Source organism: Pseudophryne corroboree, assembly GCF_028390025.1.
Source record: "Pseudophryne corroboree isolate aPseCor3 chromosome 3 unlocalized genomic scaffold, aPseCor3.hap2 SUPER_3_unloc_75, whole genome shotgun sequence".
NCBI lineage: Eukaryota > Metazoa > Chordata > Amphibia > Anura > Myobatrachidae > Pseudophryne > Pseudophryne corroboree.
Genome location: NW_026967569.1, coordinates 30,370 through 47,262, shown reverse-complemented (window position 1 = coordinate 47,262; position 16,893 = coordinate 30,370). Strand labels below are relative to the sequence as shown.

Sequence of the window (16,893 nt, the reverse complement as noted above, 5' to 3'; positions counted from 1 at the left end):
GAGGTGACATGGGCTGTGCAGTAATATAACATCGCCTGTGCATACATTTAGGTAACACTGAGAGATCATGTGGGATTACTAGAGGTGACATGGGCTGTGTAGTAATATAACATCACCTGTGCATACATTTTGGTAACACTGAGATGATGTGGGATTACTAGAGGTGACATGAGCTGTGCAGTAATAAAACAGCGCCATGTGCATACATTTAGGTAACACTGAGATCATGTGGGATTACTAGAGGTGACATGCGCTGTGCAGTAATATAACATCGCATGTGCATACATTTAGGTAACACTGAGAGATCATGTGGGATTACTAGAGGTGATATGGGCTGTGCAGTAATATAACATCGCCTGTGCATACATTTAGGTAACACTGAGATCATGTGAGGTTACTAGAGGTGACATGAGCTGTGCAGTAATATAACATCGCCTGTGCCTGTGCATACATTTAGGTAACACTGAGATCATGTGGGATTACTAGAGGTGACATGGGCTGTGCAGTAATATAACATCGCCTGTGCATACATTCAGGTAACACTGAGAGATCCTGTGGGATTACTAGAGGTGACATGGGCTGTGCAGTAATATAACATTGCCTGTGCATACATTTAGGTAACACTGAGACCATGTGGGATTACTAGGGGTGACATGAGCTGTGCAGTAATATAACATCACCTATGCATACATTTAGGTAACATAGAGATCATTTGGGATTACTAGAGGTGACATGGGCTGTGCAGTAATATAACATCACCTGTGCATACATTTAGGTAACACTGAGAGATCATGTGGTATTACTAGAGGTGACATGGGCTGTGCAGTAATATAACATCGCCTGTGCATACATTTAGGTAACACTGAGAGATCATGTGGTATTACTAGAGGTGAAATGGGCTGTGCAGTAATATAACATCACCTGTGCATATATTTAGGTAACACTGAGATCATGTGGGATTACTAGAGGTGACATGGGCTGTGCAGTAATATAACATTACCTGTGCATACATTTAGGTAACACTGAGAAATCATGTGGGATTACTAGAGGTGACATGAGCTGTGCAGTAATATAACATTACCTGTGCATACATTTAGGTAACACTGAGAAATCATGTGGGATTACAAGAGATGACATGGGCTGTGCAGTAATATAACATCGCCTGTGCATACATTTAGGTAACACTGAGAGATCATGTGGTATTACTAGAGGTGACATGGGCTGTGCAGTAATATAACATCGCCTGTGCATACATTTAGGTAACACTGAGAGATCATGTGGTATTACTAGAGGTGAAATGGGTTGTGCAGTAATATAACATCTCCTGTGCATACATTTAGGTAACACTGAGATCATGTGGGATAACTAGAGGTGACATAGGCTGTGCAGTAATATAACATCGCCTGTGCATACATTTAGGTAACACTGAGATCATGTGGGATTACTAGAGATGACATGGGCTGTGCAGTAATATAACATCACCTGTGCATACATTTAGGTAACACTGAGAGATCATGTGGGATTACTAGAGGTGACATGGGCTGTGCAGTAATATAACATCGCCTGTGCATACATTTAGGTAACACTGAGAGATCCTGTGGGATTATTAGAGATGACATGGGCTGTGCAGTAATATAACATCGCCTGTGCATACATTTAGGTAACATTGAGATCATGTGGGATTACTAGAGATGACATGGGCTGTGCAGTAATATAACATCACCTGTGCATACATTTAGGTAACACTGAGAGATCATGTGTGATTACTAGAGGTGACATGGGCTGTGCAGTAATATAACATCGCCTGTGCATACATTTAGGTAACACTGAGAGATCATGTGGGATTACTAGAGGTGACATGGGCTGTGCAGTAATATAACATCGCCTGTGCATACATTTAGGTAACACTGAGAGATCATGTGGGATTACTAGAGGTGACATGGGCTGTGCAGTAATATAACATCACCTGTGCATACATTTAGGTAACATTGAGATCATGTGGGATTACTAGAGGTGACATAGGCTGTGCAGTAATATAACATCACCTGTGCATACATTTAGGTAACATTGAGATCATGTGGTATTACTAGAGGTGACATGGGCTGTGCAGTAATATAACATTGCCTGTGCATACATTTAGGTAACACTGAGATCATGTGGGATTACTAGAGATGACATGGGTTGTGCAGTAATATAACATCTCCTGTGCATACATTTAGGTAACACTGAGAGATCATGTGGGATTACTAGAGGTGACACGGGCTGTGCAGTAATATAACATTGCCTGTGCATACATTTAGGTAACACTGAGATCATGTGGGATTACTAGAGATGACATGGGTTGTGCAGTAATATAACATCTCCTGTGCATACATTTAGGTAACACTGAGAGATCATGTGGGATTACTAGAGATGACATGGGCTGTGCAGTAATATAACATCGCCTGTGCATACATTTAGGTAACACTGAGATCATGAGGGATTACTAGAGGTGACATGGGCTGTGCAGTAATATAACATCGCCTGTGCATACATTTAGGTAACACTGAGAGATCATGTGGGATTACTAGAGGTGACATGGGCTGTGTAGTAATATAACATCACCTGTGCATACATTTAGGTAACACTGAGATGATGTGGGATTACTAGAGGTGACATGAGCTGTGCAGTAATAAAACAGCGCCATGTGCATACATTTAGGTAACACTGAGATCATGTGGGATTACTAGAGGTGACATGCGCTGTGCAGTAATATAACATCGCCTGTGCATACATTTAGGTAACACTGAGAGATCATGTGGGATTACTAGAGGTGATATGGGCTGTGCAGTAATATAACATCGCCTGTGCATACATTTATGTAACACTGAGATCATGTGGGATTACTAGAGGTGACATGGGCTGTGCAGTAATATAACATCGCCTGTGCATACATTTAGGTAACACTGAGATCATGTGGGATTACTAGAGGTGACATGGGCTGTGCAGTAATATAACATCGCCTGTGCATACATTCAGGTAACACTGAGAGATCCTGTGGGATTACTAGAGGTGACATGGGCTGTGCAGTAATATAACATTGCCTGTGCATACATTTAGGTAACACTGAGACCATGTGGGATTACTAGGGGTGACATGAGCTGTGCAGTAATATAACATCACCTATGCATACATTTAGGTAACATAGAGATAATTTGGGATTACTAGAGGTGACATGGGCTGTGCAGTAATATAACATCACCTGTGCATACATTTAGGTAACACTGAGAGATCATGTGGTATTACTAGAGGTGACATGGGCTGTGCAGTAATATAACATCGCCTGTGCATACATTTAGGTAACACTGAGAGATCATGTGGGATTACTAGAGGTGACATGGGCTGTGCAGTAATATGACATCACCTGTGTATACATTTAGGTAACACTGAGATCATGTGGGATTACTAGAGGTGACATAGGATGTGCAGTAATATAACATCGCCTGTGCATACATTTAGGTAACACTGAGATTATGTGGGATTACTAGAGATGACATGGGCTGTGCAGTAATATAACATCACCTGTGCATAAATTTAGGTAACACTGAGATCATGTGGGATTACTAGAGGTGACATGGGCTGTGCAGTAATATAACATTACCTGTGCATACATTTAGGTAACACTGAGAAATCATGTGGGATTACTAGAGATGACATGAGCTGTGCAGTAATATAACATTACCTGTGCATACATTTAGGTAACACTGAGAAATCATGTGGGATTACTAGAGATGACATGAGCTGTGCAGTAATATAACATTACCTGTGGATACATTTAGGTAACACTGAGAACATGTGGGATTACTAGAGGTGACATGAGCTGTGCAGTAATATAACATTACCTGTGCATACATTTAGGTAACACTGAGAAATCATGTGGGATTACAAGAGATGACATGGGCTGTGCAGTAATATAACATCGCCTGTGCATACATTTAGGTAACACTGAGAGATCATGTGGTATTACTAGAGGTGACATGGGCTGTGCAGTAATATAACATCGCCTGTGCATACATTTAGGTAACACTGAGAGATCATGTGGTATTACTAGAGGTGAAATGGGCTGTGCAGTAATATAACATCTCCTGTGCATACATTTAGGTAACACTGAGATCATGTGGGATAACTAGAGGTGACATAGGCTGTGCAGTAATATAACATCGCCTGTGCATACATTTAGGTAACAATGAGATCATGTGGGATTACTAGAGATGACATGGGCTGTGCAGTAATATAACATCACCTGTGCATACACTTAGGTAACACTGAGATCATGTGGGATAACTAGAGGTGACATAGGCTGTGCATTAATATAACATCACCTGTGCATACATTTAGGTAACACTGAGATCATGTGGGATAACTAGAGATGACATGGACTGTACAGTAATATAACATCGCCTGTGCATACATTTAGGTAACACTGAGATCATGTGGGATTACTAGAGATGACATGGGCTGTACAGTAATATAACATTGCCTGTGCATACATTTAGGTAACACTGAGATCATGTGGGATTACTAGAGGTGACATAGGCTGTGCAGTAATATAACATTACCTGTGCATACATTTAGGTAACATTGAGATCATGTGGGATTACTAGAGGTGACATGGGCTGTGCAGTAATATAACATCGCCTGTGCATACATTTAGGTAACATTGAGATCATGTGGGATTACTAGAGGTGACATGGGCTGTGCAGTAATATAACATTGCCTGTGCATACATTTAGGTAACACTGAGAGATCATGTGGGATTACTAGAGGTGACATGGGCTGTGCAGTAATATAACATCGCCTGTGCATACATTTTGGTAACACTGAGAGATCATGTGGGATTACTAGAGGTGACATGGGCTGTGCAGTAATATAACATCGCCTGTGCATACATTTAGGTAACACTGAGAGATCATGTGGGATTACTAGAGATGACATGGGCTGTGCAGTAATATAACATCGCCTGTGCATACATTTAGGTAACACTGAGAGATCATGTGGGATTACTAGAGATGACATGGGCTGTGCAGTAATATAACATTGCCTGTGCATACATTTAGGTAACACTGAGATCATGTGGGATTACTAGAGGTGACATGGGCTGTGCAGTAATATAACATTGCCTGTGCATACATTTAGGTAACACTGAGATCATGTGGGATTACTAGAGGTGACATGGGCTGTGCAGTAATATAACATCGCCTGTGCATACATTTAGGTAACACTGAGAGATCATGTGGGATTACTAGAGGTGACATGGGCTGTGCAGTAATATAACATCGCCTGTGCATAAATTTAGGTAACACTGAGATCATGTGGTATTACTAGAGATGACATGGGCTGTGCAGTAATATAACATCTCCTGTGCATACATTTAGGTTACACTGAGAGATCATGTGGGATTACTAGAGGTGACATGGGCTGTGCAGTAATATAACATCTCCTGTGCATACATTTAGGTAACATTGAGATCATGTGGTATTACTAGAGGTGACATGGGCTGTGCAGTAATATAACATCACCTGTGCATACATTTAGGTAACACTGAGAGATCATGTGTGATTACTAGAGGTGACATGGGCTGTGCAGTAATATAACATCGCCTGTGCATACATTTAGGTAACACTGAGATCATGTGGTATTACTAGAGATGACATGGGCTGTGCAGTAATATAACATCTCCTGTGCATACATTTAGGTTACACTGAGAGATCATGTGGGATTACTAGAGGTGACATGGGCTGTGCAGTAATATAACATCTCCTGTGCATACATTTAGGTAACATTGAGATCATGTGGTATTACTAGAGGTGACATGGGCTGTGCAGTAATATAACATCACCTGTGCATACATTTAGGTAACACTGAGAGATCATGTGTGATTACTAGAGGTGACATGGGCTGTGCAGTAATATAACATCGCCTGTGCATACATTTAGGTAACACTGAGAGATCATGTGGGATTACTAGAGGTGACATGGGCTGTGCAGTAATATAACATCACCTGTGCATACATTTAGGTAACACTGAGATCATGTGGGATTACTAGAGGTGACATGGATTGTGCAGTAATATAACATCTCCTGTGCATACATTTAGGTAACATTGAGATCATGTGGGATTACTAGAGGTGACATGGGCTGTGCAGTAATATAACATCGCCTGTGCATACATTTAGGTAACACTGAGAGATCATGTGGGATTACTAGAGGTGACATGGGCTGTGCAGTAATATAACATCACCTGTGCATACATTTAGGTAACACTGAGAGATCATGTGGGATTACTAGAGGTGACATGGGCTGTGCAGTAATATAACATCGCCTGTGCATACATTTAGGTAACACTGAGATCATGTGGGATTACTAGAGGTGACATGGATTGTGCAGTAATATAACATCTCCTGTGCATACATTTAGGTAACACTGAGATCATGTGGGGTTACTAGAGATGACATGGGCTGTGCAGTAATATAACATCACCTGTGCATACACTTAGGTAACACAGATCATGTGGGATAACTAGAGGTGACATAGGCTGTGCATTAATATAACATCGCCTGTGCATACATTTAGGTAACACTGAGATCATGTGGGATTATTAGAGGTGACATGGGCTGTGCAGTAATATAACATCGCCTGTGCATACATTTAGGTAACACTGAGAGAACATGTGAGATTACTAGAGGTGACATGGGCTGTGCAGTAATATAACATCGCCTGTGCATACATGTAGGTAACACTGAGATCATGTGGGATTACTAGAGATGACATGGGCTGTGCAGTAATATAACATCTCCTGTGCATACATTTAGGTAACACTGAGATCATGTGGGGTTACTAGAGATGACATGGGCTGTGCAGTAATATAACATCACCTGTGCATACACTTAGGTAACACTGAGATCATGTGGGATAACTAGAGGTGACATAGGCTGTGCATTAATATAACATCGCCTGTGCATACATTTAGGTAACACTGAGATCATGTGGGATTACTAGAGGTGACATGGGCTGTGCAGTAATATAACATCTCCTGTGCATACATTTAGGTAACACTGAGAGATCATGTGGGATTACTAGAGGTGACATGGGCTGTGCAGTAATATAACATCGCCTGTGCATACATGTAGGTAATACTGAGATCATGTGGGATTACTAGAGATGACATGGGCTGTACAGTAATATAACATTGCCTGTGCATACATTTAGGTAACACTGAGATCATGTGGGATTACTAGAGATGACATGGGCTGTGCAGTAATATAACATCACATGTGCATACATTTAGGTAACACTGAGAGATCATGTGGGATTACTAGAGGTGACAGGGGCTGTGCAGTAATATAACATCACCTGTGCATACATTTAGGTAACACTGAGATCATGTGGGATAACTAGAGATGACATGGGCTGTACAGTAATATAACATTGCCTGTGCATACATTTAGGTAACACTGAGATCATGTGGGATTACTAGAGATGACATGGGCTGTACAGTAATATAACATTGCCTGTGCATACATTTAGGTAACACTGAGATCATGTGGGATTACTAGAGGTGACATAGGCTGTGCAGTAATATAACATTACCTGTGCATACATTTAGGTAACATTGAGATCATGTGGGATTACTTGAGGTGACATGAGCTGTGCAGTAATATAACATCTCCTGTGCATACATTTAGGTAACACTGAGATCATGTGGGATTACTAGAGGTGACATGGGCTGTGCAGTAATATAACATCGCCTGTGCATACATTTAGGTAACATTGAGATCATGTGGGATTACTAGAGGTGACATGGGCTGTGCAGTAATATAACATCGCCTGTGCATACATTTAGGTAACACTGAGAGATCATGTGGGATTACTAGAGGTGACATGGGCTGTGCAGTAATATATCATCGCCTGTGCATACATTTTGGTAACACTGAGAGATCATGTGGGATTACTAGAGGTGACATGGGCTGTGCAGTAATATAACATCGCCTGTGCATACATTTTGGTAACACTGAGAGATCATGTGGGATTACTAGAGATGACATGGGCTGTGCAGTAATATAACATTGCCTGTGCATACATTTATGTAACACTGAGAGAACATGTGGGATTACTAGAGGTGATATGGGCTGTGCAGTAATATAACATCACCTGTGCATACATTTAGGTAACACTGAGATCATGTGGGATTACTAGAGGTGACATGGGCTGTGCAGTAATATAACATCGCCTGTGCATACATTTAGGTTACACTGAGAGATCATGTGGGATTACTAGAGATGACATGGGCTGTGCAGTAATATAACATTACCTGTGCATACATTTAGGTAACACTGAGAGATCATGTGGGATTACTAGAGATGACATGGGCTGTGCAGTAATATAACATCGCCTGTGCATACATTTAGGTAACACTGAGATCATGTGGGATTACTAGAGGTGACATGGACTGTGCAGTAATATAACATCACCTGTGCATACATTTAGGTAACACTGAGAGATCATGTGGGATTACTAGAGATGACATGGGCTGTGCAGTAATATAACATCGCCTGAGAGGCAGTTTCAGTCCTAGCAACACAGTCAGAAATCTGAGAAATAACCCCCCTAAGATAGGCTGACCACTCCGGTCCCCTAGCCGGGATCTGCACTACAACAGGGCAATCCCGATTACATGGGATGGGATCTTCCTGTGAAGATATATCCTCTGCAGCATATGAGACAGAGTCTCTAGACATGTTTGCTTGTACACCCCACACACACTCAGGCAGAATGGCAGAGAGACGCAGAGATTGGAGCCAACCCACACACAGCGCAGAGATTGGAGCCAACCCACACACAGCGCATCACAGGTATAGGGAGACCCTATAGAGTCAGATCTCTACGCTGGTAACACACAGTGACATGATGTGAGGGGGAGAGCAGGAGTATAATAGGGGCTGATGGCTCCTGACTCCACACTGGGAAAATACATATTCCTCATTAGTCTGTACTGACAGAGGAGGGTGTAGGATAAGAGATTGCTGTAGTGACTGAGGAAGGAGAATATGTGACTTCTGTAATAAGTGTTTATTACTCACCTGTGCTGATATCTGTAGGGATCTCCTCCTCCTTACACTGCTGATCACCCCTCACATACGTATCTTCTTCTCCCTCTATATCTTCTGCCTTCATATCAGTCACATACGTCTCTTCTTCTCCCTCTATATCTTCTGCCTTTATATCAGTCACATACGTCTCTTCTTCTCCCTCTATATCTTCTGCCTTTATATCAGTCACATACGTCTCTTCTTCTCCCTCTATATCTTCTGCCTTAATATCAGTCACATACGTCTCTTCTTCTACCTCTGTATCTTTGATTTTAATATTATTTAATTGTGCTTCACCCTATGTAAACAAGACAAATATAATGACACACAGCTCCTTTACACAAATATAGTGACAGTCACTTTGGTTTATTGGGGAGACCCTAAATCCCACCTACCTGATCCTCCTGTGGGATCCTGTGATTCTCCTCTGTACAATCCTGGGAATACAGAGGACGGGGACATCTCTCTGGGGTATCTCTGTTACTGGGCCCATCTGTAGGAGACACACAGTGACTGAGTACAGTGTATATATGTGATTATCAGATGATGTGTGTATATAGGGGGCCCCATACCTGCTCTCCCCTGTACAATACATGACAGTCTCCTCTTACCCAGTGATGTGAGAGGCCGGAGATTCTCCATCATCATCGCCTTGTACAGATCCCTGTGTTCCTCTATATACTCCGCCTCCTGCATGGAGACATAGACAGTGACATCCTGACACCTTATAGACACCTGACACACACAGTGATACAGTCATCACCCAGACACGTCCCCTGGTGTTACTGTATAATGCTCCATTCCCAGCAGTCACCTCTCCAGTCATCACCCAGACACATCCCCTGGTGTTACTGTATAATGTCCCATTCCCAGCAGTCACCTCTCCAGTCATCACCCAGACACGTCCCCTGGTGTTACTGTATAATGTCCCATTCCCAGCAGTCACCTCTCCAGTCATCACCCAGACACGTCCCCTGGTGTTACTGTATAATTTCCCATTCCCAGCAGTCACCTCTCCAGTCATCACCCAGACACATCCCCCGGTGTTACTGTATAATGCCCCATTCCCAGCAGTCACCTCTCCAGTCACCACCGAGACACGTCCCCTGGTGTTACTGTATAATGCTCCATTCCCAGCAGTCACCTCTCCAGTCATCACCCAGACACGTCCCCTGGTGTTACTGTATAATGCCCCATTCCCAGCAGTCACCTCTCCAGTCACCACCGAGACACGTCCCCTGGTGTTACTGTATATAATGTCCCATTCCCAGCAGTCACCTCTCCAGTCATCACCCAGACACAGCCCCTGGTGTTACTGTATAATGTCCCATTCCCAGCAGTCACCTCTCCAGTCAGCAGCTGAATGATCTTGTTGGTGAGTTCCAGGATCTTTTGGTCATTGTGTCTCTCATGTGTCAGTAAGTGAGGTGGAGGCACTGGGATGGGGCTCTGGGTTCTACTCAGTCCTCCTGACACACGGGGATGGCTGCTGAGTTTCTCATACTCATTGGATGACTTCTTCACTACTGTGTAATCCTGTGTAATGGAGGAGACATCAAATATCAATATATACACTCCCAGACCCACTTACCTCCCCAGTCATGTCCCTGTATTATTACAATAGATATAAGTGATGTTACTGTGACACTCCCAGATCCCCTCACCTCCCCAGTCATGTCCCTGTATTATTACTATAGATATGTGATGTCACTGTGATGCTCCCAGATACCCTCATGTCCCCAGTCATGTCCCTATATTATTATTATTGCTATGAGTGATGTCACTGTGACCCTCCGATTCCCTCACCTCCCCAGTCATGTCCATGTATTATTACTATGGATATAAGTGATGTCACTGTGACACTCCCAGATCCCCTCACCTCCCCAGTTATGTCCCGGTATTAAAACAATAGATATAAGTGATATCACGGTGACGCTCCCAGATAACCTCACCTCCCCAGTCATGTCTCTGAATTATTACTATAGATCTAAGTGAGGTCACTGTGACGCTCCCAGATCCCCTTACCTCCCCAGTCATGTCATATTATTATTTCTATAGATACGTGACTTCACAATGTCGCTTCCAGATCCCCTCACCTCCCCAGTCATGTCCCTGTTTATTACTATAGATATGAGTGACGTCACTGTGCCGCTCCTAGATACCCTTACCTCCCAGTCATATCCTTGTATTATTACTATAGATATAAGTGAGGTCACTGTGACGCTCCCAGATCCCCTTACCTCCCCAGTCATGTCATATTATTATAACTATAGATATGTGACTTCACAATGTCGCTCCCAGATTCCCTCACCTCCCCAGTCATGTACCTGTATTATTACTATGGATATAAGTGATGTCACTGTGACACTCCCAGATCCCCTTACCTCCCCAGTCATGTCCTTGTATTATTACTATAGATATGTGACATCATTGCGCAGCTCCCAGATCCCTTCTACTACCCAGTCATGCCCCTGTATTATTAGTATAGATATGAGAAACGTCACTGTGCCGCACCCAGATTCCCTCACCTCCCCAGTCATATCCTTGTATTATTACTATAGATATAAGTGATGTCACTATTCCGCTCCCAGATCCCTATACCTTCCCAGTCATGTCTCTGTATTATTACTATGTATATAAGTGATGTCACTGTGACACTCCCAGATCCCCTCACCTCCCCAATCATGTCCCTGTATTATTACTATAGATATAAGTGACATCACTGTGACGCTCCCAAAATCCCCTCACCTCCCCAGTCATGTCCGTTTTATTTCTATAGATTTAAGTGACATCACTGTGCCGCTGCCAGATCCCCTTACCTCCCCAGTCATGTCTCTGTATCATTTCTATAGATATAAGAGAGGTCACTGTGACACTCCTAGATTCCATCACCTCCCCAGTCTTGTCCCTGTATTATAACTACAGATATTAGTGGTTACTGTGATGCTCCCAGATCCCCTCACTTCCCCAGTCATGTCCCTGTATTAGTCCTATAGATATATGTGATGTCACTGTGACGCTACCATATTCCCTCACCTTCACAGTCATGTCCCTGTATTATTACTATAGATATAAGTGATGTCACTGTGACACTCCCAGATCCCCTCACCTCCCCAGTCATGTCCCTGTATTATTATTATAAATATAAGTGACGTCACAGTGAGGCTCTCAGATCCTTTCACCTCCCCATTCATGTCCCTGTATTATTACTATAGATATGTGATGTCATTTTAACACTCCCAGATCCCTCACCTCCTCAGTCATGTCCCTGTATTATTACTATAGCTATAAGTGATGCTATTGTGACACTCTCAGATCCCCTCACCTCCCCAGTCATGTCCCTGTATTATTACTATAGATATTTTATGTCAAAGTGACGCTCCCAGATCCCCTCACCTCCCCAGTCATGTCCCTGTATCATTACTATAGATATAAGTGACATCACAGTGACTCTACCAGATACGCTTATGTCCCCAGTCATGTCCCTGTATCATTACTATAGATATAAGTGACATCACAGTGACTCTTCCAGATCCCCTCACCTCCCCAGTCATGTTCCTGTATTATTTCTATAAATTTAACGGATGTCACTGTGCCGGTCCCAGATCCCCTTACCTCCCCAGTCATGTCCCTGTATCATTATAGATATAAGGGACGTCACAGTGGCGATTCCAGATCCCCTCACCTCCCCAGTCATGTCCCTGTATTATTACTATAGATTTAACTGATGTCACTGTGACGCTCCCAGATCCCCTCACCTTCCCAGTCACGTCCCTGTATTATTACTATAGATATAAGTGAGGTAACTGTGACGCTCCCAGATTCCATCACCTCCCCAGTAATATACCTGTATTATTACTATAGATATAGGTGATGTCACAGTGAGGCTCCCAGATCCCCTCACCTATCCAGTCACGTCCCTGTATTACTACTATAGATATAAGTGAAGTCACTGTGATGTTCCCAGATCCACTCACCTCCCCAGTAATGTCCCTGTATTATTACTATAGATAGATGTGATGTCACTGTGACACTTTCAGATCCCCTCAATTTCCCAGTCATGTCCCTGTATTATTACTATAGATATAAGTGAGGTAACTGTGACGCTCCCAGATTCCATCACCTCCCCAGTAATATACCTGTATTATTACTATAGATATAGGTGATGTCACAGTGAGGCTCCCAGATCCCCTCACCTATCCAGTCATGTCCCTGTATTACTACTATAGATATAAGTGAAGTCACTGTGATGTTCCCAGATCCACTCACCTCCCCAGTAATGTCCCTGTATTATTACTATAGATAGATGTGATGTCACTGTGACACTTTCAGATCCCCTCAATTTCCCAGTCATGTCCCTGTATTATTACTATAGATATAAGGTCACTGTGACTCTCCCAGATCCCCTCACCTCCCCAGGCATGTTCCTGTATTATCACTATAAATATAAGTGATGTCACAGTGATGCTCCCAGATCCCCACACCTCCCCAGTCACGTCCCTGTATTATTACTATAGATATAAGTGATATCACTGTGACATTCCCAGATCCTCTCACCTCCCCAGTCATGTCCCTGTATTATTACTATAGATATAAGTTCACTGTGATGCTCCCAGATCCACTCACCTCTCCAGTCAAGTACCTGTATTATTACTATCGATATAAGGTCACTGTGGCGCAACCAGATCCTCTGACCTCCCCAGTCATGTCCCTGTATTATTACTATAGATATAAGGTCACAGTGATGCTCTCAGATCCTCTCACCTCCCCAGTCATGTCCCTGTATTATTATAGATATAAGGTCACTGTGACGCTCCCAGATCCACTCACCTCCCCAGTCAGCAGGTAGATGATCTCCAGGGTGATATTTATTATCCTCTCCGTCCTGTGACTCCTGTCCTTGTCCATCCTTTGTGAATCAGAGAGAATACAGAACGTGTGATGTGTAATAAAGACTCCGTTCCTCACAGCTGGAGTTCCTTGTAATAAATATAATACATAAAACATACTGCACATGTAACATAGTAAATATGGAATAGAGTGGTCATTAAGTCTCCTATTTCCCCACAGCCATAGAGTCCTGGTCAGTGTCTCCGAGGTTCCCGTGACCCAGACCCATAAGGCTGTACTGCATAGTGGACCTGATCTAGATTGTAGCGCTATTGTGGGTGGAGTCACAATGAGCTGATGTTCGGTACACCGGTCATGTGCACGACCCGTACGGAGCATGTGCTCTATGTGTCCTGAGTTGTCAGACGAGTATGGCTGCAGCCATGAAGTGGTGTAAGGGTGAGAATTGGTTGTGAAGGGACAGGGTCTCCTGAGGGAAATTTCATGGCCTCATTCATGGAGCTGCGGTGTACAGTCTCCGTGACCTCAGGATTCACACATCCAGCCGATGGTGTAGCAAAGGTGGCAGGAGACAGGTAAGGGGGTGGCAGGAGACAGGCAGGGGAAAGGCGGCCTTAGACAGGCAGGGGAAAGGCGGCCTTAGACAGGCAGGGGGAATGCGGACGGAGACAGGCAGGGAAAATGCGTCCGGAGACGGGCAGGGAAAATGCAGCCGGAGACAGGCAGGGGAAAGGCGGCTGGAGACAGGCACGGGGGCGGCAGGGTGAGGGTGGCAGTAGACAGGCGTGGGGCTGTAGGGTGGGTGGTTGCAGGTGACAGGCAGGGGGTGGCAGGAGACAGGCAGGGGAAAGGCGGCAGACAGGGGAAAGGTGTCACGAGACAGACAGGGGAAAGGCAGCAGGAGACTGACAGTGGAAAGGCGGCAGGAGACAGACAGGGGAAAGGCAGCAGAAGACAGACAGGGGAAAGGCGACAGGAGACAGACAGGGGAAAGGCGGCAGGAGACAGACAGGGGAAAGGCGGCAGGAGACAGACAGGGGAAAGGCGGCAGGAGACAGACAGGGGAAAGGCGGCAAGAGACAGACAGGGGAAAGGCGGCAAGAGACAGACAGGGGAAAGGTGGCAGGAGACAGGCAGGGGAAAGGCGGCAGGAGACAGGCAGGGAAAAGGCGGCAGGAGACAGGGTGGCAGGAGACAGGGTGGCAGGAGACAGGCAGGGGGAAGGCGGCAGGAGACAGGCAGGGGGAAGGCGGCAGGAGACAGGCAGGGGGAAGGCGGCTGGAGACAGGCAGGGGGAAGGCGGCTGGAGACAGGCAGGGGGAAGGCGGCGGAAGACAGGCAGGGGGAAGGCGGCTGGAGACAGGCAGGGGAAAGGCGGCTGGAGACAGGCAGGGGAAAGGCGGCTGGAGACAGGCAGGGGAAAGGCGGCTGGAGACAGGCAGGGGAAAGGCGGCTGGAGACAGGCAGGGGAAAGGCGGCTGGAGACAGGCAGGGGGAAGGAGGCTGGAGACAGGCAGGGGGAAGGCGGCTGGAGACAGGCAGGGGGAAGGCGGCCGGAGACAGGCAGGGGGAAGGCGGCCGGAGACAGACAGGGGAAAGGCGGCAGGATACAGACAGGGGAAAGGCGGCAGGACCCAGCAGGGGAGCAACCGCATGGAGTAACATGAGATGGGGCTCGGACGGGGTCAGCAGCAGCAGCCACGAGCGGGGTACAGTGCCAGCTGCCTGCAGGCTATAACCCGGCCCTCCCATACCAGAGGCTCTAGCCATGCTAGACCTGCAGCCCCCTGCCTCCTACCCACACCCTCTGCAGTCTAGGAAGGATGAGCTGCTGGGAGCCCCCTGAGGTGGATGAGCGAGGAAGCCCCCTGGAGGAGTAAGTGCCGCTCTCTGTGCATGCTTCTAGATGCTGCCCTCCCCTACTTGCTGCATGGGTGCAGATGTTGGCAGCGCACACAGCATGAAAACACAAGGTCTGTTGGCGCTGGGCAGGTCTGTGATGGAATACACCTTAGGATTAGCAGCCACCTGGAGAGGGGTAGCCGGCCTCCTCATACAGAGACAAATGTGGGAATACCAGGTAGGCGCTCTATCCAAATGATGCAGCCAAAAAATAATGAAAAACACTGTTTATTACACACAAGAAAATAAAAACAATATAAACAGTAATATAGAGCAAAACATATACTAATGGGTGTTACCCTGAGGTGTATGATATCTCTGGTATACATGATATACACAATGAGTATACACAGAGGTATCACTGATAAAATCAATGTAAAAGGAAAACGCTGATCCTTCTACATAGGAGACTCTCAGAGGATTTGTCAGTCTCTTATAGTAAATTAGCAGCGCACAGTGTGAGTGAGAAGAAATCCTCCAGCTGATATGGTTCATACAGGAATGTGTCCTGAACCAGAATGACCTTTATATGGTAATTGTCCATCCGCTTAGTTCCGGTGTAACAACAAAGTGAGTTACATGTGTATAGATGTGATGGTGGTCAGTAGTCACTGCACCAGTGTTGGTAGTCCTTGCGGCACAAAGTTGATACTGCAGACCCGCTCCGTATCACCCATTGCCCAGGTGAAGAAGCTGCGGGCGGCGCGGTCTGCTATAAGCTGTTCCCTGTCGTGCGGTGCAATGTGGATGCGCAGAGCCGCTGTCTCGTACTCCCAGCACGGGTAAGGTTTGTATCAGCAGCACAGTGTCTGGACTTACCCGGAATAGGGAGGAACACATGGTGCAGTCTCTCCACGATGTTCATTTCACATTTGCCGGCAATTGGTGAGCCATCAGCTATTGGAGGTTGTATCTTCTTCTGTGGGCACTACAGGTATCAGCAATCCCTCTCTCTGTGCCCTCAACGCGTTTCTCCGCACACCGGGCAGCTTTTCCAAGAGCTGGAGGATTTC

General features: G+C 45.1%; 1 protein-coding gene across 1 annotated transcript in view; it reads right to left on the bottom strand.

The window, feature by feature from the left end:
* Window positions 1-14,102, bottom strand: part of LOC134984705 (oocyte zinc finger protein XlCOF7.1-like) — a 277,850-nt gene extending 263,748 nt beyond the window's left edge. The window contains exons 1-5 of the mRNA XM_063950222.1: window positions 13,958-14,102; window positions 10,472-10,663; window positions 9,739-9,817; window positions 9,523-9,620; window positions 9,119-9,425 (exon numbers count right to left, since the gene is read on the bottom strand). Coding sequence (XP_063806292.1) covers window positions 9,119-9,425; window positions 9,523-9,620; window positions 9,739-9,817; window positions 10,472-10,663; window positions 13,958-14,035 — 754 coding nt within the window. The 5' untranslated portion in view covers window positions 14,036-14,102. The remainder of the gene's footprint in view (window positions 1-9,118; window positions 9,426-9,522; window positions 9,621-9,738; window positions 9,818-10,471; window positions 10,664-13,957) is intronic.
* Between the last annotated feature and the right edge of the window lie 2,791 nt (window positions 14,103-16,893).